At 48.4% G+C, this 24,062-nt stretch overlaps 1 protein-coding gene and 1 long non-coding RNA gene across 4 annotated transcripts in view; both read right to left on the bottom strand.

The window, feature by feature from the left end:
• Nucleotides 1-24,062, bottom strand: part of RASGEF1B (RasGEF domain family member 1B) — a gene marked incomplete at its 3' end in the record, with an annotated part of 333,562 nt that overhangs the window by 13,611 nt on the left and 295,889 nt on the right. For 2 of the 3 annotated variants that reach the window (XM_082726496.1, XM_082726497.1), the window contains exons 3-9: nucleotides 11,630-11,812; nucleotides 9,831-9,953; nucleotides 9,119-9,256; nucleotides 3,298-3,510; nucleotides 2,655-2,729; nucleotides 1,007-1,102; nucleotides 786-888 (exon numbers count right to left, since the gene is read on the bottom strand). In XM_082726496.1, the coding sequence (XP_082582622.1) occupies nucleotides 786-888; nucleotides 1,007-1,102; nucleotides 2,655-2,729; nucleotides 3,298-3,510; nucleotides 9,119-9,256; nucleotides 9,831-9,953; nucleotides 11,630-11,806 (925 nt within the window). In that variant the 5' untranslated portion in view covers nucleotides 11,807-11,812. Of the gene's footprint in view, nucleotides 1-785; nucleotides 889-1,006; nucleotides 1,103-2,654; nucleotides 2,730-3,297; nucleotides 3,511-9,118; nucleotides 9,257-9,830; nucleotides 9,954-11,629; nucleotides 11,813-23,647; nucleotides 23,832-24,062 lie in introns of those variants that run through there. The other variant, XM_082726498.1, reaches the window with a different exon arrangement.
• LOC309862545 overlaps nucleotides 1-24,062 on the bottom strand; it is a 531,010-nt gene that overhangs the window by 439,156 nt on the left and 67,792 nt on the right. The window lies entirely within an intron of this gene.

The raw sequence follows: 24,062 nt of genomic DNA, 5'->3' as shown, positions 1-24,062 counted from the left end.
TGAGAAAACAAGGAAAATCATGTTGAAAAGAAAACGGAATTCAAAACTGGTGAGGGGGAAGTTATCGGCATCAAAAGCACTGAATCACATCTGGTAGATTCTCCAGCTTCAAACTGACTCTGACTCTAGAGGGTCCAGTAAATCTTCAACTATTTATTGACTACCTAAAATGTATAGGATAAACATATGATTTATCCTATAAATAGAGTATTTTCAAATGAAAGAGTCACTATCAGTAATCGTAGCATGACTCGGGCACTATGTTTATAGGATGAATGACTATAAATGAATGATCACTGGTGTTAAGATCCCCATGTTACAAAGAAGGAGCAAAGTTCGTCCACCAGGGTAATATGGGGTTGCAGGTGTGAGTCCTAGGAGCATGGACAGTCACAAGATCCCGTTTCTCGGGCCACCCTCCGGTGCATGCTGCTAACATCATACCGCGCAGTCTCGGATCATGCATTTTTATCATGCTCGACCACAAGCTGCCTGAACACTTTCTAAATCCTCCTTTTAGCCGAATCTCTCCCTCATGAGTTTCTATCGGTGAATATTCAGAAGCGGACAAGCTGCCTGGCCGTACTCCGTGAAGTCACACACGTCAAACAGAATGTGCGCTCTTGTACGATGCTGACATTTAAAGCGCTCGGAACATTCTAGAACAACTCAGGATTCAAAAGTAGAGTTTTGATTCATGAAACTGTACTACGTGTGCATTTTTAGTGGACACACTTCCCAGGACCTCACAAGTGAAAGACCCGTGCCTTCCAGAAAACACTCACAGATTATGGCCATCAGGGAATTGAAGTTGCCGATGTTGAAACACTCCCGAGCTACGTCGATGAAATACTCGATCATCCTTGCCCGATGCTTCTTCTTCACGGGCTGTACAGAGACGGGGAGAAAGGAGAGCACTGATCCAACACGCGGACCCAGCGGGTGTAAAATAAATACGAGAAGAATAATAGGGAGCGCGCGGAGAAAGGGAGAACCCGTTTCTCACCATGCAGATCTCGGTGGCAACCAGGTAGCTGAGCCGGTTGAACCATTCCACATACGCCTCCAGGTTTCGGGTTTTCTTCCGTTCACTGTAGCAGCTCTGGGGAGAGCAAAGCGAGCAGATGAGTTGGAGACCAAGAGAAAAGAGCGGGGACGCCTGGGTGGCCCAGTTGGTTGGACGACTGCCTTCGGCTCAGGTCATGATCCCGGAGTCCCAGGATCGAGTCCCTCATCGGACTCCCAGCTCCACGGGGAGTCTGCTTCTCTCTCTGACCTTCTCCTTGCTCATGTTCTCTCTCACTCTCATTCTCTCTCAAATAAATAAATTAAATCTTTAAAAAAAAAAAAAAAAAGAAAAGAGCGGACTGGGCTCTCGTTTCTGTCAGACATGGGCCTTTAGTCCAGTTATGGAGTGAGACAGCCTTCCAAGACAAGGGGATGGGGAGGAGGGAGAGAAAATCACTAACATTCTGGACTCCCTTCACAGAAATACCAGCCTCTTCCTACGGTCCAGTGAAACCCATAAGATCTAGCCAGAGACATTACTCTGAAATGTTCAAAATGGGGCCCTTCCCCCCAAGAAACCAAGTCACTCTCGGTGGCAACTGTCTTCCGAAGCACAATCCTAAGGGGTTTTGGCTGCGCTCCAGAGAAACCTGGACTGACGGGTGCCCTGGGAATGCTGCTAGTGAAATGGCGAGGAGAGGCTGAGAGCCGGGGCTGGGATAGTTTCTCTTAAAATGCAGTCTAGGACAAAATTTCGGAGCATCATGTAGCAAGAAGCGAAACATCTTCCAAGCGAGGTGAATGAGAGTCTGGGCCGTCCCGGTCCTTAGCAGGGCGAACGGCTCATTATTCAAAAGCGAAAGGAGTTCAGCTCATCTTGGCGCTCAGGGCCAAGCCTGAACAGGGTGATTGCACTCCTCTTTCCTTCCTTCCAAAAAAATCTAACAAACAAAAAAAAGTCCACTAGCCTCCTACTGCAAAGCCTAATCCTTGCTTCCTGTACTGAGGGAAGCTATTCTAAGGCCGGAAAACAGCTGTTACCCCTAAGTTCCAAAGGGGGTTTTCACTAGTGGATGATCCAGTCTTTGTCTAACAACTCGAGATGCTTCTGGGCCACTGGGGAACCACTGCCCATGTGTGTTCACCGATCTTACATCCGTGCGTGTTCACACGTGGCTCATTCGGGCAAGAGCCTGTCATGAGGGACTGACCTTGAAGCCAGCAGCAAAGCGACCCTTACTCCCTTACTCGGCTCACTGCATGTGGGTCCTGTCTTCCCACCCCTGTGATTGCTGAGTCACCAGCGGAGCATTCTCTGGTACTTTTTTCTGACTTAATCTGCTAAAACCATTACGCCTTTATCTCCAACCTTCATCACCGCAAATCCTGTGTCTACTTGCTTATTAAATTTCCCAATAAGGAGGAAGAAGAGGCTAGGGTTTGTGATAGGGCAAGAATACGGTGACGGTGCTTGAAGACCAGGCTTAAGAAACACGCAATGAATCAGACGTGGCTAATGAAAAAAACACCTTCTGACTGTAAAGCCTAAGACAAAATAATTCCAGGCTCTGTCTCTTGCATCCACTATCACAGACTAAGAAGTCCCATTTCCAGTTGCAGAGCTGACCTCTAGGTAGTCCGATTACCTTGTCATTGTCCAAAGGGTCCTTCTGTACAAACGCCTGAACAAATTCTTCTGGCCCAATATAATTGAGCCTTTCCTGAAACACCAAACCAGCAGATCAATGTTAGTAAAGAAAATGAAAAGAAATAAACTGTTAACTCCTTCTGTTGACTTCTGGCACGGCCTCCACTTTTTATGCAGCTTCTAAAATGAGCCTTTAACCCTAAGTACTGTCATCCCCTTCGCGATCTGAGCAGAGGCAACTTTCTGCCGACGTCAGTGCCACACGGCATAGTGAAAGGCTGGGCAAGCCCTGGAAACGGAGAGCGCAGATGGGGAGGGTCGGTCAATCTGCCCTTCCTTCAGCTCGGGGCGTGATCCCAGCGTGCTGGGATGGAGCCCCACGTCAGGCTCCCTGCTCGGCGGGGAAACTACTTCTCCCTCTCCCCTGTGCTCTCACTCTCAAATAATAAATGTATCTTAAAAAAAAAAAAAAAGAAGAAGAAGTGAATCCCCTGAATGTCAAAAACATTCATGTTCAAGGTCTAAGCAAAACATAGCTACCGCCCATAGCACTTCCCATTGGGTCATGCTAACAGAGTCTCCCGGGACGTGACCGCCGACAACGTGTGTGTTGCCACAGCAAACGGTGACAAGGACCTTACCAGCTCGATGTGAGTCAGCTGCTGAGCCAGAGTGTAAGGGTCACTGCAGACGGTAATGATGTCTCTCTGAATGGACTGGGGCTTGGTCTTGAGAACCGTGAGCCGATCCGTGGACGTGGAGCTGATTTTGGCCAGGACTTCCTCGTACTGGCTGAGCGTGGCCAGTTTGCGGACCAGACCCTGAATCATCTGGTGGACGTTCTTCCGGTACGTCTGCGGGCAGAAGCGCAGGATTACGCTCACTCTGCATGTGGACCGTCCGCCCGAGGCAAACTCGGGCCTGTGCTCCCGGGCGCTGGAGAAGCCGCGGGCAGTTACGGGACAACCGAGCCCAGCTCCTAGAGTCCGAGAGGGACACATCACCCACAGGGGCCTTTTCGGACCTGGAAAGTGAGCTCTTTGCTCAGGCTGCCCTGAGAGGACGATTCAGGCTGAGCCAGGAAAGCCCCACAGCGACACTTTGATGAGCTGCTGCAGGGAACTAAGTGCGCCCTGGGCCGGCACAGGAATGCCCCGCTTCACCCCGCGCAGGCCAAAGCACACTGGTCTCCGCTCGGAGCAGCCTCGTCCTAAGGCTTCTCCACCGGGTCACATTCTTGATCTCCCTGTGGCTCTCGCGCCCAGTCTTGGTCATCTATAAGCGACGCCAGCCGGACAGAAAATACCACGATCACCTCTTCCCCCCGCCCTGGCCCGTACCCCGCTCTGGCCTTGCACAGAGGACGCGGCTGGCGGAGGGGAAGAGGATGTTCATTGCCGGCACCTGACCTGCACGTGACTCACATCCATTCCTCTGCACTCCTGAGTCAGTGCGAAGGTTCACGGCCAGCCGGGCTCCCCCGCGTGGCGGTCCTCCCCGTGACGCGCTCACGGTGGCCGCACTATCCGCGGCCACGCTGCTCGACAGCCACAGCCCTTAAGACCAATCGGTTTCCAAAGCAACTCACGTATTCGAGACAATGTCAGTCTCTTGATTTTTAGAGCACTCGTGAAGTCAAAGAAATAACTTCACAATCAATCCGTCCCCAGGGGCCTGTCATCACGACAGAACTACGGCTTCTCTTCTTCTGCCTCGTCTCGCCCCAAGACTACCACGCAAACGACCACCCCTGTAGGTAAGTGACCTGAGAAAGGCCCCCACGCTAACCCGGTCCTTAGGTCAGCGCCTCCGAGGGCCGTCCCACTGAACTGAGAAAGGCCTATGGATATGCGCGTCTGCTTAGTCAGACCCTTTTACAAGGTGTTACCCACTATTACTTTCTGAGATTAATTGTTTGAAAACTGAATGGCATCTTACCTACAAGTACAAGAGCCTTATCATGTCACAGAGGCAACCCGGTGTACCGGAGCAAATTACAGAAACTCAGACGGACAGATACCTGCATACTTAAGGAAAATCCCAAACGCATCTGGAAATGACCGATTCTTACTTAGTCAAGGCAAAAGCAGCTTACCCAGCCTTCTTTCTCTTTTCTTTGTCTCCACTTGTCTGGAGCATATTCTACTTAGTTCTTTAAACTGGCCCGCTAGATCACCTCTTTTTTTCCTTCTGTTATTCACAGACCACCCTAAATCATTAATGAAATACCTCAGTGTTTAAAAAGTTGAACCTTCAAAAAATCTATCTTCCACCCAGCATGAACGTTACCAATTTAGAAGATGTGATCTATTTGGTAATATGCTTGTCCCCCAAAGAAAAATGTCTTTTTCTTTGGAATTTGAAGGAGCTCAAGACTGAATTAAGGGCTAATTAAATTCCTCATGGTGGGGTGAAGCCAGGGACAGGGGAGGGGCAAAACGGGTGAAGCTGGTCAAAAGGTACAAACTTCTAATTACAAAATAAATAAGTCCTGGGCACGTGATTACAGGGACTATAGTTAATAATACTGTATTGCATCTTTGACACTTGCTAAGAGGATGGGTCTTAAAGTTCTCATCACAAGGGAAAAAAATTCTGTAACTGTGTAGTGATGGATGTTAGTAAGACTTACTGCGATTACTTCACAATCTATGCAAATATCAAGTCATTAAGTTGTACACCTGAAACTAATATGCTGTTAGATGCTAATTAGACCTCAGTGACAACAATAAATAAAAATAAAATAAATCCCTTGTCCCCATCTCCCTCGCTCTTCTGCTTTCATTATTTTCAGTTACATTAAAAATCTGTGAACTTAAAATGGTCTCTTCACCCTGTCCCTGTCCCAAATGTCATACCCAACATTCCCGGGGATGCTGGTATGTAGCAAAAGCATCAGGATCTATGCTCTACTGGCATAACTGGTGAAAGATTCTTTTTTTTGGGGGGGAGGGATTATTAACTAGCTTTATTTTTATTTATTTAACTTAATTTCTTTTCAGTGTTCCAAAATTCTTTGTTTAGCACCACACCCAGTGCTCCATGCAATACGAGCCCTCCTTAATGCCCACCACCAGGCCCTCCCAACCCCCCATCCCCCTCCCCTCCAAAACCCTCAGTTTGTTTCTCAGAGTCCACAGTCTCTTATTCTACACTTTAAAGTATACTTTTTTAAGGGAAGTGGTTGAGGGATGTACAGTCAGGGATTCAGCTAGTGAGCGAAAAGCAACAAGCTGTAAGGGGAAAATGTATACAAGAGGGTGTAGGGTAAAGCTATTCGAATAATGAAGAACGTGTGTGTGTGTGTGTGTGTGTGTGTGTGACAGACAAAGAGACACACAGAAAGAGCGTATGCATGTATGACCTCTTTAAAGTTTCCTGCTGCCATTTGAGTCCATTCCAAGCTTTGTGTTGTTGGGCGTGCTTCCTTACTGAGTCATGAATTGCTAAATATGCACTTACTCTTTTTTATAACTTCCAATGCCAGTGACAGTAATTACCTGGCAAATAAAGATAAAGGAAAGACCAGCCCCTTAAGGAAGAGAAAACTGCCTTCTCCCCACGACAGTCCCTTGTCACGGAATTCAGTCATTAGCTCCATTTCATGTTTCTTGTGGGCAAGTCCTAATAAACCACTTCATTTGGGGCAAATCCCCAGGGGGAAACATATTAAGCCAAATTATGCAGAACTGTCCCAGCAGATTCAGCAGAACCCGACAAAATCATACACAGGGCGCACCTGGACTCACTGACTGCCAAAATAAACCCCTAAAGTCTCGGGCGAGAAGCAACAAGTCTCCAGCCAAGCCCACGCTCCTTCCTGCGGAGGGAAGTAGGTGTTTTCCTCTTCCAGTAACTGCACAGTTCGCTCCTTCATTCACGCGCAGGCTACTGAGTCCCGACGCAATGCCGGGCACTAAGCTCGGAGTTAGGGACGCTACGATGAACAGAGTAGGCACCACGAGTCAGCGGGGGGAGAACAAATAGTAAATTAAAAAGCAAGTAATTCCCAGCCACAGGGTGCTCTGAAGAAAGCGGGGGTGAAAGCCCACAATGAGGGTGTTGCAGGGACTGTGGTTGGGTGGTGAGGGAAGGTGTTTCTCTGAGGACAGCATGCATCACACGATCTTAGAGCCGACCCGGGTGTTAACGCAGCACCGTTGCCTCTTCGATTTGCAGGGATAGAGAAGTCAAGGAATCTGGGGAACCTGCCGAAGCCCGCACAGATCGGCCAGATGCCAACAGAGGCCAATTCCGAAAACAGGACTAAAGGGGCCAAAGGAACGGCCTCTCCCTGTAAAACCCAACCGGATCAAGGCAGGGGACGCGTGGCTGCTCAAGCCCTGGGTTCGACCTGGCTTACCTTCTCGTTTCCTCTTTTCACTCAAAACCATCTGACAACCTCAAGGTTTATCAAGGATTTGTATTAACAGAGGAGTGCTCACAAGAAGCCAGTTCGAAGGCCCTGGGGCCCTCTGACTTCCTCCCAACACTTGAGGGGCTTGAGCCTGACCAAAAAACCAGACAGGATCCAATCGGACTGACACAGATATAAGTGATCTCCCTCCTTGATCACCACCACACGACAAGCAAAAGGCCACCCATCAGACACTTTCAGAACGGTAACTTTCTATCTGGAAAAGATTCTTCAGGTGTTCTTTGGAAAAGATCAAGCGACCATTCCTACCTTTTAAAAAAGGCAATGGGGGAAGGTCAGTTGACTGAACTATCAAGTTAGGTACCTAAAGTACAACTTAACTAAATGTGGTACTGACTGACTCCAGACTCGGACTTCTTACAAGATAGAGTCCTTATGGTGCCACTGATCTTTTGAGCACCTTGTCCTACCCCGAGCTCACTGAACCAGGACTGATGCTGCCCAACAGACACAGGCTGGTGTAAGAGCAGCTAGAAAAGCACCCTGCAGCACTGAACTTCTGCCTTTGTGCGTGGCCGACCCACCAATTCATACCTGGCTGGACCCCATCACAGGCAAACCGGCAAAATAATCTTAACAGTCATAACTTGCAAAACGACTCAGGAACCCACTCACTCAGCCTCACAGATAAACCACAGCCGTCTGGATCACCAGGGCTCGGTACGGCACACAGGAGCAGCAGAAGGGTTAAATCCACTCTCATGAGGACATAACTGCAGGCAAGGCAAGTTTGTCAACTGTAAATCTGAAATAATTTTTTAAGGTGGGGGGAAGGGTCTTCAAATAGATTCACCAGAAGCAGACACAACACAGGGCGTCTTGTCACTGATCTTTACAGCGCAGCACCAAGGGAGTGCGTTCTCAAGGAAGGTCACTCCGAAGGGAAAATGCATTTCAAGATGAACAAAACACGACATCTCTCCAGTGGCCAAACGCTCTGTCCATCTTTCCCTGCATGGAAGGGCTGTATCTGCGCCCAAGGGCTCTGCCCCCAGGAGCTCACTGGCTGCACAGAAGCTACAAACACACCCTTGCCCAACACGCTTCAGCACAATACCAGGCCTCCAGGCCTCCTTCAGAGAGGATCACCCTTCTTGATTTAATAGCTAGTTAGCTCTTGTCAAAGGCTTGGTGCAGGGAAGTGGTATTTATGACAGAGTATCCAAGAGACTCACTGTTCTCCACCCACCCTAGGTACTAGCCTTGAACCAACTTCCGGCCATCAGGAGACTTGGATCTTTTCCTCTTTGTCTTCTCCTCTCCAGAAGAATGACCTTTGCTAACGACACAGGAATCATACAGCCTTGGTTTTTTGTCAAGGAGCATTTGTTATAAAACCTACACAGAGCAGTCTCCCTGATCTCATTCTGTGCCCCCTGGATAAAGTTCTCCATAAGAAAGTTCTTAAAATTTCATTTCATTTAATGCCCTAAAGAACTAGTAAGCTCTCTTTTCTGATGGTGAAAATCCCATAACCAACTGTATTTCTCTTTTACCCGAAGTTGACGCCGAAACTGCAGCCGTCCTGTCCTGCTAGTTGCTTCCAGACCCTGTGTTTTCTCCCTTCCATGGTTACAAAGTGTCTGTTTCTGATGTATCAACACACAACTTATCATCTGTTAATACGTTACCAGGTTATTTACGTTGTATCCATTTGTGTTTAGATCTATCAATATGATGTGTATTATCATATATGCTATGTAACTTTCTGTGTCAAATCTTTCAGAAGGAAGAAAAGTACAAGTAAAATTAAAACACCCCTGCAGCATGAGCCCTACATGTGAATGGACATGAACGTACCCCCGGATTAATCACGTAAAATTCCAGATGAGAACCCTTTCAAGTGGGATTATGTAACCCTCCCCGTTCCGCACACCAAACGGGCCGTGATGCGATGTCGAAGATTTGCCCAAAGGCAACACAGAAAGGAAGACGTGGAGATCGTGATACATAATTCAGCACCAGTTCCCACCAAGGCTTGGCCTGGAAATTCAAGTGCTTTCACTAAAACTCAGGACACCAACCTCCTCGCCGCTGGCTATCCGGTGGGCCAGATCCTTCAAGTTTCTCATCATTCTTTCATCCCGAAAATCATAAGGAAAGGTTTCCGTCCATTCCGTCAGGAGCTGAAGGATTTTGGGTGCAATTTTTCTTATCTGGTTCTGGAAGAAAGAGCACATCTCGTTCAGTGATCTCTGTCACCACGGACGGTGTCACATCTCTAACTGAACAAAGTCACTGGTAAACGTCTCCTGAAAAGTCTTTGGGCTTGAAGAAGTCTAGTCCCCCTCCCCCAAGTCAATGCCAAGTGGCACCAACTTCAGGCAGCATCTAGGGCTCTTCCATGGCCGTGAACTTAAACTGTGGAGGCTGGCTTGTTTCACATGAAGGACATGATGGTTTATTTTTTAAAAATTCTACCATACTGACCATAGTGACCGGCACATACACTGTGCGGGCTTTTCTCTTGGGTAGTAACATTGCAGTATTTTTATATACTGAAGTGATTCAACAGGACCAAGAGTGTTAGAGAAATAAAGATCTTAGATGAAAAGGAACACTGATTCCGGTGTCCGAGCCTCCACCGTGTTCTTTATGCCATTCCCCGTTGCCCTGGCATAGCTGTGACCCCATTTATGCCCTTCAGCGCGGGGGAAGGGAGCCAGCTTCACAACATCTAAGTGACAGAGTTACCAAGCCCAACAGAGAATAGTAAAGTTCAAGGCATATCATTACCTTGTCACTGCTGGGATCACTTGGTCTCTGGTGCTCAACACATAAGTGGCAAACTTTGGCCATTAACTCATACGGATGCACGAACAACCGAGAACTGAGGAGGAAGGTAAAGATGTATGTTCTCTGCGGCGAGAGGAAAAGAATCACCGTGGTCACAGTCTCTCTGAGACTAGTATCTCCCCCATAGTTCACACATCTTATTTCATTAAGTTCTCTCGATCAAAGCTAACACAGTTTCATAAAATAATGCTTCATAGTAAAACACCTTAAGACGGATTTTTCCTTTGCCTTCTGATATACCTCTTCCCTTCAACCACACTAAAAATAACAGAAGTACAAGATAAGTTTATCTACTGAAATTATTCAAAGCACACTTTCACGTCCCTCTCTCTGGACGCCAGGACACCAGGACACATAACTCACTTTCGCTAAGGAGAATGAAATTCAGCCCAGAGACACTTAAAGACATTGACTTAAACAGATCACCCCTACAGAATCTTGTTCTGCGTCCAGATATTATGGTAACTCAATGGAAACCAAAAAAACACCCAGCCCACAACAGCTCAAGGATTCTCCGGTGCGTCTGGTGGGCACCTAGCAGAGTCTGTCCGCTGGGGCTAGAACATTCAAAGGCAGGCTTTCAAGTAATCTGCTTACTCGCTCGGAGGCTAAGCAACTTGATAAAACACAATATCACACTGTATACTTTTTCTTAACTACATTGTCTCCCAAGAAGCCAGTAATGAAGTAGGGCTTATTTGCTCTAACAGTTTCAGACTCCCAGTGAAAAGAAAAATCCAGGGTTGTTTTTCATTTTGCTTGCGTTATTTTTTTTTACCCCCGCCTCCCCACTTAGGCGCCTTTACTAGCTCATAAACACTTACAGAGCTGAACAAGGGATTCCTTTTACTTCTGATCACAAGTGTTCCCTGTGTGGCAACATATTTCACGACACTATGCAACAAATCGCACAGAGAGATAACTCAGGGAGAAACACTGTGGTGAACTCCGGCGGCAAGCACAAACTATCCTCCGCGCACCAAGGTCATCATTATATTTATAAAAACATGTGACTCTGTGTCTAGATGGTTTCATGAACTCCTTATCAACAACCAGCCGCTGTCCAGTAACAAGGGGCAGCTCCGGCACCAGTGAAAAGGGGGAGAAAACACCACTTGCCCAGAAACAGAGAAACCTAGGTTTGCTGCCGATGCGGGCTGAGACCGTGTATGGCTCACTCCGCATTCTGAATTTCGGTGCTCTCCGCTCTGGCCTCTTGGAATTGCCGTGGAGAGTGAGAAAATGGAAGTGACTTCTCTCGACGAGAAAGTATTACCCAGGTAAAGGCGGGCTACGAAAGTAAAACACATGAACCGCATCTTGAATATGCCTGTTGTTCCCCTTCCTAGGAAGTCTTCCTGTCCGACCTCACTTTCCTCAGTGTGGAGATGGGCTTGGGAAGAAAACAAGCGTTTAAGTATCCTAGGAGTATGCACTGTCTTCCGGCGTTTCTATGCAAGGACAACGTATATGCATGAATTAAACCTACAGATACCTCACTTGGATGGTATCTGGCCATCTACAATGTGGTACCAGCCCCGAGAAGAAACTCATCAAAATGTGAATCACACGCAGGCTCCCTGGATCTCAAAACACTCAATAATCAATAGGCATTTTCTGACTTGAAAAATTCTTAGCAGCCCAGATACAGTTCAGTAGTATCTGGGGTCCCTGCCCCTACGTTGTAATTTCCTGTAAGGACCAGCAGGGATGCGCTTCCGAGGGATGGGGGTACCTACGTCCGGATAGTAATCCACGTTGGGCACCAAGTGCTGGATGAGCGCTTCCAGAGACCCGGACAGGAGGTTGTTGTCGTGGTAGCACAGGCCCGCGCAGCCGGCCTCCGCCGCCTGGTACAGGTTCCGGTTGTAACCGCTGCTGTCGAACATGGCCGAGAAGGGCGGCGTCTGAGGCATGCTTCCCTACAAGGGATTTAAAGGGAGAAAACGCAGCGTCAGTAATATGCTGTCTGGAAGGAAAGTCGCTTTCACAGCGATGAGGGAGCAGGTAACTTTGAACACAGGTTGGGAGGGAACAGCAGCGCCATCAGAACGCAAATCGCTCCTGGAGGAACACGCGCACTGTCCGGCTGAGCACAAACTCATTCAGTCCGATGCCGGGACATGCTTAGATCGGAGGATCCAGCTTGGATCTGAGTTCGAGTCTCCGGCCGCCGCATGCAGACATCAGTCCTTCCCGTGGAGGATGGAACTGGGCTTCGCACCGCCTGGTCTCCCAGAGCCGAGCGCCGGCCAGGGGAGACCGTGCGAGCCTTCGAAGCTGCTGGGAAGACTGAGCATCCCGTGTAGGTGACGCCGGACTGACCCGGGGTGTAGCAGAAGATAAGCAGGACAGAGGCTGCAAAAGTGAAATCGTAAGAGAGGCCCAGACTTCAAGTACTGTGTGTGTGTGTGAGTGTATGTGTGCGCGCAGGTGCATGTGTGTTCACAGATGCGTGTATGTAAATCCAGACAGTCAATGCTGACCCGCCAGCTTCCCCCGGGAGGTCTGACACAGCCGATTTTCACCCATTTGTGTCAAATTCCTTTGGGGTGGGGGCTCTATGAAGCCTCTGTTCTCAGCAAGCGCGTGGGCCGAGAGGCTCCTGATTTGGGGGACAGGAAGCAGTGCCAGTCCTCTCCGTTCACATGCTTTGCGGCTCACAGAGCCCTTGTTCGAGGGGCTCAGTAGAGGCCAGAGGCTATTAAGTCGTGACTGGGATTCCTAGGGACAGAGCTCGGGACCGAGAAGAGACTGTCGTTTTCGGGCAGCATGTCTGGACAACGGAGGTGTCCAGGAGCGACAGACTGAGGGTCTCAGAAGGCGAACAATGCGGGAAGCCTACCCCTAGCTTTGGACCCAGGGGGACAGGGAGTGTGAAGGCCCAGGAGGACACGACCTGGGCTAATCCTTCTTTTCAAGATGCCAAGGCTATTTTCATCTGAACGGGAGAGGGTGTTAGCCCTGTCTGGGAAGGCACATCCTTCACTCCGAGGGCATCTGCTCCCGCTCCAGCCAACAGGGACCGTGGCGTCATAACATGTGCGCGTGCCCTGGCAAGGGTGGCCAAGGGGTGGAGTGTTGGGGCAAAAATCTACTATTAGGACAACCTGGCAGATGAAAACAGCATTTAGGGAAGGAAGCATCAAGAAACAGTAGAAAAGCTTCAGCCTTTTGTCCTCTATCCCAACCACAAACCAATGCCAAGGAGAATGCTGGAGGGACAAAAACAGCCACCAATGGGAAGACATGGATTCCTGAGAATCACTCGGGGAGATCTGTCGCTACGGGCGTCGCTACTGCCGCGTCTCTCGCTGAGGCAGGACGTGGTCATAACAGCCAAAGGATCAGGAGCTACAGGACATACGCATTAACACAAATGCTCCGAGCCTAGTTAAAGTCCTTGTTAAATAAAGAACCCAATGTCAACATTTTATGAGACAGTGGACAAAGCGTGCTTCTGTCCTCTTCAGATCACCAGTTTTCTGAGTACGATTCACGTGCAATACAATCTTTACAAACAACTTGTCCTTGGTGGGAAGATTTTTTTTAAAAGAGCCTTTTTTTCCATCTACCCTTTCCCTGAGAAACTCAAAATGTCCATAAACAGAGACTCTGGGACGCAAGATGAGAAGCGTCTCAAAGTTCATCTGAGAGCCTGCAGGGAACCGTCCACCCGGATTTGGTCACCACTTCCGGCTTACAAAAGCTGTAGATGGTCAAAAACCATACGGCGTCCAGCATGAGCAGGATCACAAGTGGGATTCCATCGTGCTCTGGGAGTTGGGCTTTTCTTACTTTTTCTGCCAAGAACCATGAATTTTCTTCAATTTCTCCATTTATTCATCATTACTGAAACCATCCTAATAAAGTGATTCGGGTAGATGGTTGGCCAAAGACGTGGGAATTTCAGGAAAATCAGAAAATGCTGAAAGTTCAAAAGGATCATAGAGATCATCTCGTCCGGGATGAAAAATAGGCTTCGCCTCACTGTCCGGCTGCCGTCAGTTAGAAGCGGGTGCCTGGCGGCCTGAGAGCAAGTGAGGAGAACACAGGCTGTACGAGGTAGGAGAATGTGTCCTAAGCCGTTAGCACTGACCGCAAAACGGGTCACGGAAGAGGCCAGAGCCCCAGTGCCACCACAGTCGGCTCCGATCGCCTATGTTTATTCCCGTGCAAACCCTGGAAGGTGGAACGAAGTGACCAGGCTGAGATGTCACAGCGCTGTGGCCATAGCGGACCTCCCGCCCCGTGACTCTCACGCCCCTGCTGCCTCCCGCTATTAACCGTAACCACTAGCCCTTGATAGTCAAGGGTCACCCAGCTCCCTTTCAAGAAATCAGCACCAAAGCCACAAGTATTTGTACTTCTCAGTTTCTTACTCCCACGAAGCAGACAAGGACTTAGATCTGACCAAGGCCTCTGATTTAACAAAGCCCTGATCAGGTGCTTCACAGCTGTGAGAATGGCAGAAGATAACGCCACCACCGTCTCCCCCTATGTGTGTTTTTTATTTAGAAAATGGGTCTCAATTTTGTTCACTCCTTCCCAAATCCTAAATCGTAACAAAGCTATTAAATTCTCTTATAGCAAAGTTCTTCTTAGAGCATTACTAGAGTGACGGCATGAGGCCTCTGTATCGTTCCTTGGGAATACGTCACTCATGGGATTTCTTTGATGAGGCACAAAATATCCACACTTAGAAAGCCCCCCGCCCCCAACCAAGCACAAGGAAAATACTGCAAATGACAGAAACCTACCTGGGGTGGAAGAATTGGGGAAACAGCTTAGGACAACTACGAATCAGTTTCAAGAAGAGGGTATGTCACAAGTCACTTCCTGCCTTCTAGTCACCCCCAAGTTCTACTGCTAATCAGCTGAGCTCATTCTCCCACGAAGCATCGTGATTGTTGAACTTGCACATAGCAACGACCGACCACTCAGATCCGAGTCACTCCGAGAGACACCAGGCCCTCCTTCATGCACGTTGGTCCTATTTTTCTACGTTGCCTTATACTCGAGACGGCTTCTTTCCCAAGCCTTAGGCCCTCTCCCCCCCCCCCCATTCTGCTACGACGGGGTCCTTGGAGCCAGGGAAAGGTCTCCATGTTCCTCCTTCCCTAACTGCTCTGATTCCCCTTCAAAGCCGCTCACCTGGAAGTGCCTAGACGCACAGCGCAGAAGGCTCTGAGAAGGTCAGCAACTCTGGTCTGTGTAAGGTTTACTGCCTACAAATGCCTTTTGGAATTCTTAGATCTACCCTTTTTGGCAGACATCCTCCCCTTGTTTTGACTGCGTAAGCAGCTACGGTTCAGAAAACCTGTCCTCACTGACTGGGGTTACATAGCAGATAAGGGACAGATAGGACCGTATTTCAAACCTAGACCCTTAGGTTCCAAATTTATTTTACTACATCATGTTGTGCTACAACTGGACGTCCTTGAACCTATAATATTTAACCATAAAATGAAAAATCTGCCAGTCTATCCCAAATTGTAGGCTGTAAGAACAATTTCTGTGCTTCACATGGTCCGTGTAAGGCATGGCTGTCAAGATGTATCAATGCCACTTTTTATTCTTATTTAGAAGCAATACTATTGTGTGCCTGGGTGGCTCAGTAGGTTTAGCTTCTGCCTTCGGCTCAGGTCATGATCTCAGGGTCCTGGGATCGAGCCCCGCATCGGGCTCTCTGCTCGGCAGGGAGCCTGCTTCCCCCCCTCTCTCTCTGCCTGCCTCTCTGCCTGTGATCTTTGTCTGTCAAATAAATAAATAAAATCTTAAAAAAAAAAAAAAAGAAGCAATACTATCATGACAGCAGAACTATTTACATTACTGACCTTTGCAATCAAGGCACAATGCCATCTAGGCAGAGATTTTGGATTTTAACATACACTATGTTAACATTTAGTTATGCACATAATGATAATAAGGCATGTGTAACAGTATTTTTTTAGCAATATGAAATTAAAGAGTGTCTTACAATGGATGGCATCTCAGATTCAATTAAAGAGCATAATGCTTGTGTTTACTTCATAGACCTCCAGTTAAAAAACAATCTTACTGAGACAAATGATAAAAATAAAGATCATAGTATTCATCACCCGTTTCCGGACAATCTCTAACAAGTGGCCAGTCTAGCCATTTTCTAGAAAGAGAAGCTGCCTTGTGTAGGAAATGTGTCTGACGAACGAGGGGAGGCCAGCAGGACCGTCCAGGAAGCACTGTCCGTGAAGCGGACCTTACACACCTGAGAAGACAAGCATAGTAGTTTCTTTCTTTCGAGTATCTTCCCTGGTTTCACTCACATCAAGAACTATTGCTTGTTCAGTAAAACTCAGATTTCTCATCCAAGATTTGAATTCTACTTGCTCCGGTTCTGGAGTTGAAAAACGAGGCTCAGGAGATTAAATATTAACTGGGTTCTTGTTTAAAAAACACACACACACACACACACACACACACACAGAAAATACCCAAGTACTGGGCATGAGAATGCAGAACGGCGTTTCCTTCAGACACTGTCAATGCCCGGAGTCATTCGCTAACGGTCTCGCAGCGGAGGAAGAGCCACAGGCGGCACCGCTTCTAACCCAGACACCCCGTGTATGCATTCGTTTCGTCCCGGTGTAGTTCTGATTTCTGGTCTGTAGCAAACCTTCTCCTTACAGCTCTCACAATTAATATTATCTCTCTCTACGGTCCTTTAAACTCTCAATTTTCCCCTCTGCCGTTTCCAGTACAACCTCAAAACCAACTTCTCCGCTGTCTACCACACTCTCTCAGCACAGATGCTGCCCAGTCCAACAGACCTCTCTGCTGACCAAAAATCTTGTTCAGGAGAACCCGACTTTCCCAAAATTAGAATGTGTGACAGCATTAGGGTAAACACCGGCATTAATTTATCATTAAGTCAAACTTCAAAGTAGTTAATTCCTTTAGAAAAAAAAAAAAGATTTATATGAGATACTTGAAAAAAACTGCTGACTTGATTCAAACCACTACCACTGAGGTAAGGCAGAGGACAGGTTCACCTTGAAACAATTCTCACCTTCCGAAGAGCTTCATTTGTGAATCCTTTCCTGGAAACAATATATTCAATGTGGCCGGTGGCTCTTAACTTTCTGGGGCGCTCACAAACCTCTCCGCACTCTGCCCTGAGGGAAATGTACCAACAAGTCTGCTTCTACCCTCGGGGAGTTCAGACCCCAGTTTAGGAACAGGTGCAGACCTGTATAGAGCCTAGATGCGACTTACCGAATCAAAGAAGAACACGGCAGTTCTGAAGGGAAGGTTGGTCTCACACATTCAAGCCTGGCTCCTTAGAAATCAAAGAACCCTAGTATTTTCAGGTACTGCCAATCAAATGGAGTTAGAGAATTTTAACATGATACCTCTTCTGGTTTGGGTAGAGATATTTAAATGGGTATTTTTCCCCCTAAATTGAGATGGCACTTTGGGGTGGGGAAAGATGTGATGAGACCATGGGAAGCAGATTTTGGTTTTTAAAACCACGAACTAGGCTAAACGAAAGCTTAGAGCCATGAAATTAGCATAGAGATCACAGGTTCTATTGGAAACTTCCCAACGGGAAGCAAAAGATCTATCCAACTCAGGTGTACAAGATGAATGTTCTTTCTTAAAATTGACTTGGTAAGCTGAAAAGTTGGTTGACAGACTAGATATGTTGCATGGGCAGCTAATTCAGTCACGAAGATATATCATGCTCTTCCAAGGACTCTGAAAAGTTCAGCCTGACATTGATCCAGAAGCGAGGAAGCAAGCTCTGGGTGATTTAAGGGATGAATGGACTTGAAAGGCAGGCCTAATGGTTTCAAAGCAGCGAAAGCACCAGATGAAAAGCTGCCTTTTTCTACACAGCAGACTGTGTTTGAATTAGTGGCTGCTTCTGCACCACGTTATTTATGAAGAGGCAGGTGCACCGGGATAAGGTGGCTTCAGGTGACAATCAAACTGGAAAAGAGGCTGAGGAAGAGATGGGTGTGGGAACTAAGTCAGAAGCTGGCCTTCGGCATCTGCGTCAGGTGCTTTGTAAAACTCTACCAGAACGTTAAGTCAGCACGTCCTTTACACTTCAGAGAATGAGCTAGGAAAAGTAGGACCGGAAAAAAACAAAACAAAACAAAAAACCAAAGACAAAAAGAAACAAGGGACAGGGAGCTTTCGATCCATATCTCATCACAGAACACTCCGGTGAAATATTTAACAAACCCAATGTCTTTATAGGAATCACTACCTTTCTGTTTCTGTTCAAGTGCTGGGCAGGTGGCCCAATTAAAAAAAAACAGACCCACTGAAGTAGAGGAAGGCTTCCCTATCACAGCTGAACTTTGAAACTGTATTTGTTTAGTGAGGAGAGGCTTAATTTAATATCCTGGAATTACCGGTTTCCCAATTCCCATCTCGATTCCAAAGGGACTTTGCACTTTGGTGGGATGTACCTTCTTCCTTTTCTCATTTGAGGTTCCACAAAGCTGACTGAGAAAGAGTTCACATGTTTCAGCTTTACTCTCCCTGGTTTTCTCAAGTACTTCTAGCCTGCTTTTGGCACCACTGGATGTTAGAACACGAGGACCGACTGTGTGTAGAGAACCATGGACTGACTCAGAGTGCAAGTAGGAGTCACGTTTCTGGCGATACCTAAAACATGGCTTCTTTGGAGCTTGGAAAGGTTTAGGAGATTATCTTCTCATGTCTTTCCCAAGCCAGGGGAAGTCTTAAAGGCAGAGATTTGTAGCAACAGCTCTGGAAACTGCAGAAATGCTACACTACTGGTGACCTCCTTGAGGAGAGAGGCACAGTTCCTGAGCACACAAACAATGTAGAGTAGACAACTCTGAAACAACTCACTTCTTTGGCACGTGAACAAAAAGTAACTCACTCCCAGATGGGTACATTCTTTGGAACTGAGCCCCAAATGCTTAGTAAGTTTCATAATCAAGGAGGGAAAAATGAATATTTCTTATTAAAGGATGTCTTATTTCTCTCCATAATGAAGAACTTGGTGGTATTACTTACCAATGCTACAAGATTTCATTAGAAAAATTTGCATTTTGCTTGATTTACCCTGGATGCTACTTAAGAAAACCTTTACTAAATCTTCACTAATTTACTAATTGTGACTCAAATAATTACTATCTTTGGTTTCCCTGGAAGAAAATTAAAGCTAAAAAATTTGTCATCTTTTGTCTTGGAGATACCTTGTTAGCAGTTTATTTATTAAAGCACAAAACAAAATTTCACTACATGACAACTCTGCATGGGCCTGGAGAGTCATTTGGAACTTTCCTACAGGATTAATCTTTACTGCGAGGGAACAGAACGCGTCCCTATTCTTTATGCCTTGTGTTCAAACTACAGCTTCCATGTAGTTCCTGAGCTGAACAGCAGAGGGCTCCACCTTCCTGTCTGTGAAAACGCGCTTTCCAGCTAAAAACAGTGGGCGCTGGTTTGGAAAAGTGAAAGGACAACTGGAGTTCTGGGTGGAAAAAACCTCAGAAATTGGTCTTTGTGATCCTGGCATATTATTGAGCTTTGGAGAGTGGCACTGTTCATGCTGTACAGCTGAAAACAAACGCTGGCTGAAAAAGTCAGTCGGTCTTATTTGGTAGGACTTAGGTGCCCAAATACAATGAGAATTAATTACTTCTTTTTCCCAGGGGGGGCAAGAGTGATCTTCTGGCTAATCAAAATCATCCTGATCTAATTACACGCTGTCAAAAGGAACCTTCTGGGATATTGGAAATGGTCCCTTCTACACCGTCCAGGACGGTCGCCATTAGCTGCCTAGTCGCTATTAAGCGCTTAAAATGTGGCAGGCACAACCAAGAAACTCAATTCTTAATTTTGTCTCATTTAATCAAACTTAAGTTCACATGTCCCCACGTGGCTAGTGGCGACCACACCGGGCGACACAGATGAAGGTGTATGATCATCTGTACGATAGCTCTCGGGCCAAATTACAGAACATCATAGCATCTCGAAAAGGGTTTATGTTTCTAAACCCAATTCATTTCAGCAGGAAAATCTAAGTATCAGGATACTTAGTGAGGACATGTAGTAAACAAGCAGAATTTTCTATTACATTTATTATGTAACATGGTTCCTGGGATAATGCTGGTTTTTGGCTGCATGTTCTTGAAAAACTGAGCTTATCCCTCCCTCTCTGTCCTTCCCTTTTCGATAAATAGAATGATCCTGGTGGTCTGCAAAGGGTTTTCCTTCCCTACGTGGCTACTTTGTATTTTCTCTGCATGAAACTGATTTTCATACCAGGGTTTCCTAATAAAATCTGAATCAAATGAATGACTTCTAGATAAAGACACACCTTGAAATGGAATAGTAAATATACAAACCTCAGAAAAATGATAGGACAAAGACTGGTTAAAAATTTCATAAATGGTGGGACACCTGAGTGGCTCAGTCAGTTAAGCATCTGACTCTTGGTTTCTGCTCAGGTCAGGAGATCGAGCCCCACGTCAGACTCCGCGCTCAGTGGGGGGTCTGCTTGAGACCCTCTCCCTCTCCCTCTGCCCCTTGTGCTTGGGCTCTTGCTCTCAAACAAATAAAACCTTTTTTAAAATTTCATAAATAGTAACACTGACTTAAGTCAAAAAAAAATTCCAACTCAACTTCTTGATAGTAATTTTTAACACACTTACAGAAGAAAAATAAAAGCAAAAAGGAGATCAAGAAAATATTGAATCTCTACATAGTTTTTATCAATACAGAGAAACTTTACTCTCTTCTCTTCATTTCCCTACACCCAGAAAGTAGCTGCACATCTAACTTCATTTCCCTACACCCAGAAAGTAGCTGCACATCTAACTTCATTTCCCTACACCCAGAAAGTAGCTGCACATCTAACTTCATCTCCCTACACCCAGAAAGTAGCTGCACTCACTTCATCCTTCCATCTTCCATCCCATTTAGGACACAGACGCACGAAGGGATAGTACACCAAAATAAATCGGTTGTCACAGAACAAAAAGAGATTCATACATCACCTAGTTCAACACCCCATCAACTTTATAAACATTGCAGATAGAGGGAGAGAACAAATGACTTGTTAGGGCTCTGAACCCATCTCCCTAATCCCAGGGCAGAAATCTGTCCATAGCACGAGGCTATAATATCTGTTATTTGAAGATAATCGGGATTGGTATAGATCTATTTTTTTTTAAGTAGGTTTAATTGGAGAACAAAAATAGGACAACTGTAGTTCTAGAAAAGTGACGGGGGTGGGGAGGTAACACCTAAATTAAACCACTAACAACAAAAATGCCATAAATCTTAAGCGGTATTTCCAACAGCATAATTTGTCTCTTTCAGGCTTCACGATATGTTATCATGTCTTTTCCACTTGTTATTTGTAGCATCAGAATCAAGATTCTCAATCCCTCTTCGGGAATTCCAAGTTCTTTTCTAGGTAAAGGAGAATACCATCTTTTCTCCATCTCTTGTCTCACGGGGAGACCTGCTAGAACCATCCAAACTGCTTCTCCAAAGTCCACTTCTTCCAAGTAGCCTTTGGAGATGGATAATGTTGGTTCCCTCACTTCCTGTGCCATTATTAGGTATCTTACACCTCGTCTAGATTCTCACCCAGCTTCTCCCCTTCATTTCTTTTTCTTAGATAGGAGTTATTCAGTTGTCATTTTTTTGAAAAGGTCTATTGTACTTTCTTAGCTGGTTGTTAATTTTAGATTATCAGAATGTAATGTTACCAATAATACAAGAAATGTGTATTATGATAAATAATACTTTTTTAGAAACATTAAGTAATATATACCTAAGAATATATCAGATTAGATGCTAAGCTGGGGTAAAAAAGACAATAATTGTAGATGCTTTCTGGTGATTTTGAATTCCAAAAGACAGTGTTATCTCAGGTATCAGGTGTGGCAGGGTCAGAGAAAATGAGCCATGGGAGAAATAAATTCTCAGAATTTAACATAGCACTCCGTTAGACAGCTGGAGAGTGCAAGGCCAGTATGCTTAGGCGCCAGAAATGTTGCCACCTCCAGCAAAACAAAGGATTGACCCACATGTAGTGGAATGATGCCAACAAGAAATTTGATAATCAGTAGCTGATCTTTTCATCTTGGCCAGAAAATCTGCTTGAAAGGAATAATAAAGCAATGCTTGCGAACCCTGATTTCTGTCAAAAGTGGCCCAACCCCGTCCCCCCCAAATTAAAATAAGCACTAATGACAGGCTCTAACAAGCTGCCATTCTTTTATTCTGTTAGGAAAACCGCAACCGCCAAAAATTTTTATTTGTAGGGCTGTTTGAAAATCAGTTCTCTATTTTCCCCAAACCTCATCTGATCAGTCACATCCCTCCCGAACCTGCGACGAGGCATCCCGGTGCGGCACGGTGGCCTCATGCGTGTCAGCCCAGGTTTTACCGCAGCCGAGCAACTCTGTTTCCGACTGAGACGCGGCGGTCACATGCCCCGCTCCGGCTGCCGTTCTCGGGAGGAACGAGTCATTATTCACCCGCTCTGAGTCTGACCGTACCAGACATTATTCAAGAGCGCAACACCCTGCTCGCCGGCTCTTCCGCTTTAGGCACCCAGTTCGGAGACCCGCCCTCGGCCTCTGGAGCCCACCCAGGGCTAAACACAGATCCCGGCGCACCCGCGGCTCCCCCCGCGGACACACCGGGCTGCCGACCGCGGGCTCCTTGGAGACACGCTGCGCCCAAACACACATACGCAGATGCGCGTGCATGTTCTCCTACACCCCGGGCTCAGCGGCGAAGTGGGCACCTCCACATCTGGAGGAGAAAGGCTCTGCCTGGGGATCTCCTCGGCTCTTCGCATCACCGGGACCAGCCTGTGCGCCGTCACAGGCCGGACTCCCCTGCTTTAGCCGCAGCTGCGTCGGTTCGATCCGGGTCCGGCGCAAAACAGCAGCGCTCGGGCAGTGCTCACGGGAAGCGGACGTCCACACGCGCGCACAGGCGCGGACACCGCAGCCCCCGCCCCGCGCCCTCCTCCCTCGCTCCCGGCCGGCGCTGCAGTGGCCGCCCCAGACAGCTGGGCCCTCGCGCCGGCGGCCGCGGGGCTCCCAGGCCCTCGGGCTCACGTCACCGCAGCCCAGCCAGGTGTCTCCAGAGGCTCACCTGAGCTCGGGGAACAGCCAGGACACCCGTGCGCCCCAAATTCGCTAGGTGAACGGGGGGCTGGACACCACCCGGTTGTGACAAGCGCACGACTCCTGCTTCCCGTCCTTTCCCAAATCGGGTGTCACAGGGCGCCCCGCCGACCGCGCGCAGCGCCCCCGCCCCCACACGCGGAAACGAGCCGAGCAGCAGGAGGGAACGGCCGGCGGTGCCGCGGGCCGGGGACAGGGACGGACGCGCGCGGCCAGGACTCGGGCCGACCCTCGACCTACCACGACCTCCAACCCGCGGCCGGGGACGCGATCGCGGCGAGAGAAGCAGAGCCGAGCCCGAGCCCGTCCCTGCCGGCGGCCCGGCCCCGCACCTGTTGGCCCCGGTCGGCTCCCGGGCAGCCCCCGGCGCCCGCGCAGGGGAGCCCCCGCGTCCAGCTTCGGGCAGGCGCGTTGTGCGGGGAGCACCTGCCGGCCGCGACGCTCCCGCCCCGCCAGCGCCGCGGGCAGCCGGGGCGCGGTCTCCCGAGCGCGGTCCCCGAGCGAGAGCGCAGCGCCGCCGCACACCCCCGGGCCGGGCTCGGGGCCCCGCGGGGAGATGCCTGGCCGGGGGCAACCCACCTGCGGACGGACCCGGGTCTTCGGCTCCCCGGCGCTTTGCCGCGCGCCACCAGCGCGACCCGAGGACAGGCGGCCGCAGCGCGCGAAGACGGAGAGAAAAATCCGCCCGACCCGCCGGGCGCCTTGTTTATACTGAAACCGCGGCCTCGGCCGCCGCGCACACCCCCTCGCGCCGAGGGCCCGCCTCCCGCCGTGGCCCCGCCCCGCGCCGCCTCGCACCAATCGCGGCGCAGTTCACCGCCCCTCCCCGCCCCCCGCCTCCCGCCTCCGGCCCCGCCCCACCCCGCCCCGGACCAATCGCGGCGCGGCTCGCCGCCCACGCCGCCACCGCCTCCGCAGCCCGGGACCCGCCTCCGCAGCCCGGGACCCGCCCACGCGCCGCGGGGCGCCCGGGACTCCCGCCCACCGCGGCCGC

Source organism: Mustela nivalis (genome assembly GCF_964662115.1).
Source record: "Mustela nivalis genome assembly, chromosome: 4".
Taxonomy (NCBI): Eukaryota; Metazoa; Chordata; class Mammalia; order Carnivora; family Mustelidae; genus Mustela; species Mustela nivalis.
This window is presented reverse-complemented; position numbering and strand designations above follow the sequence as displayed.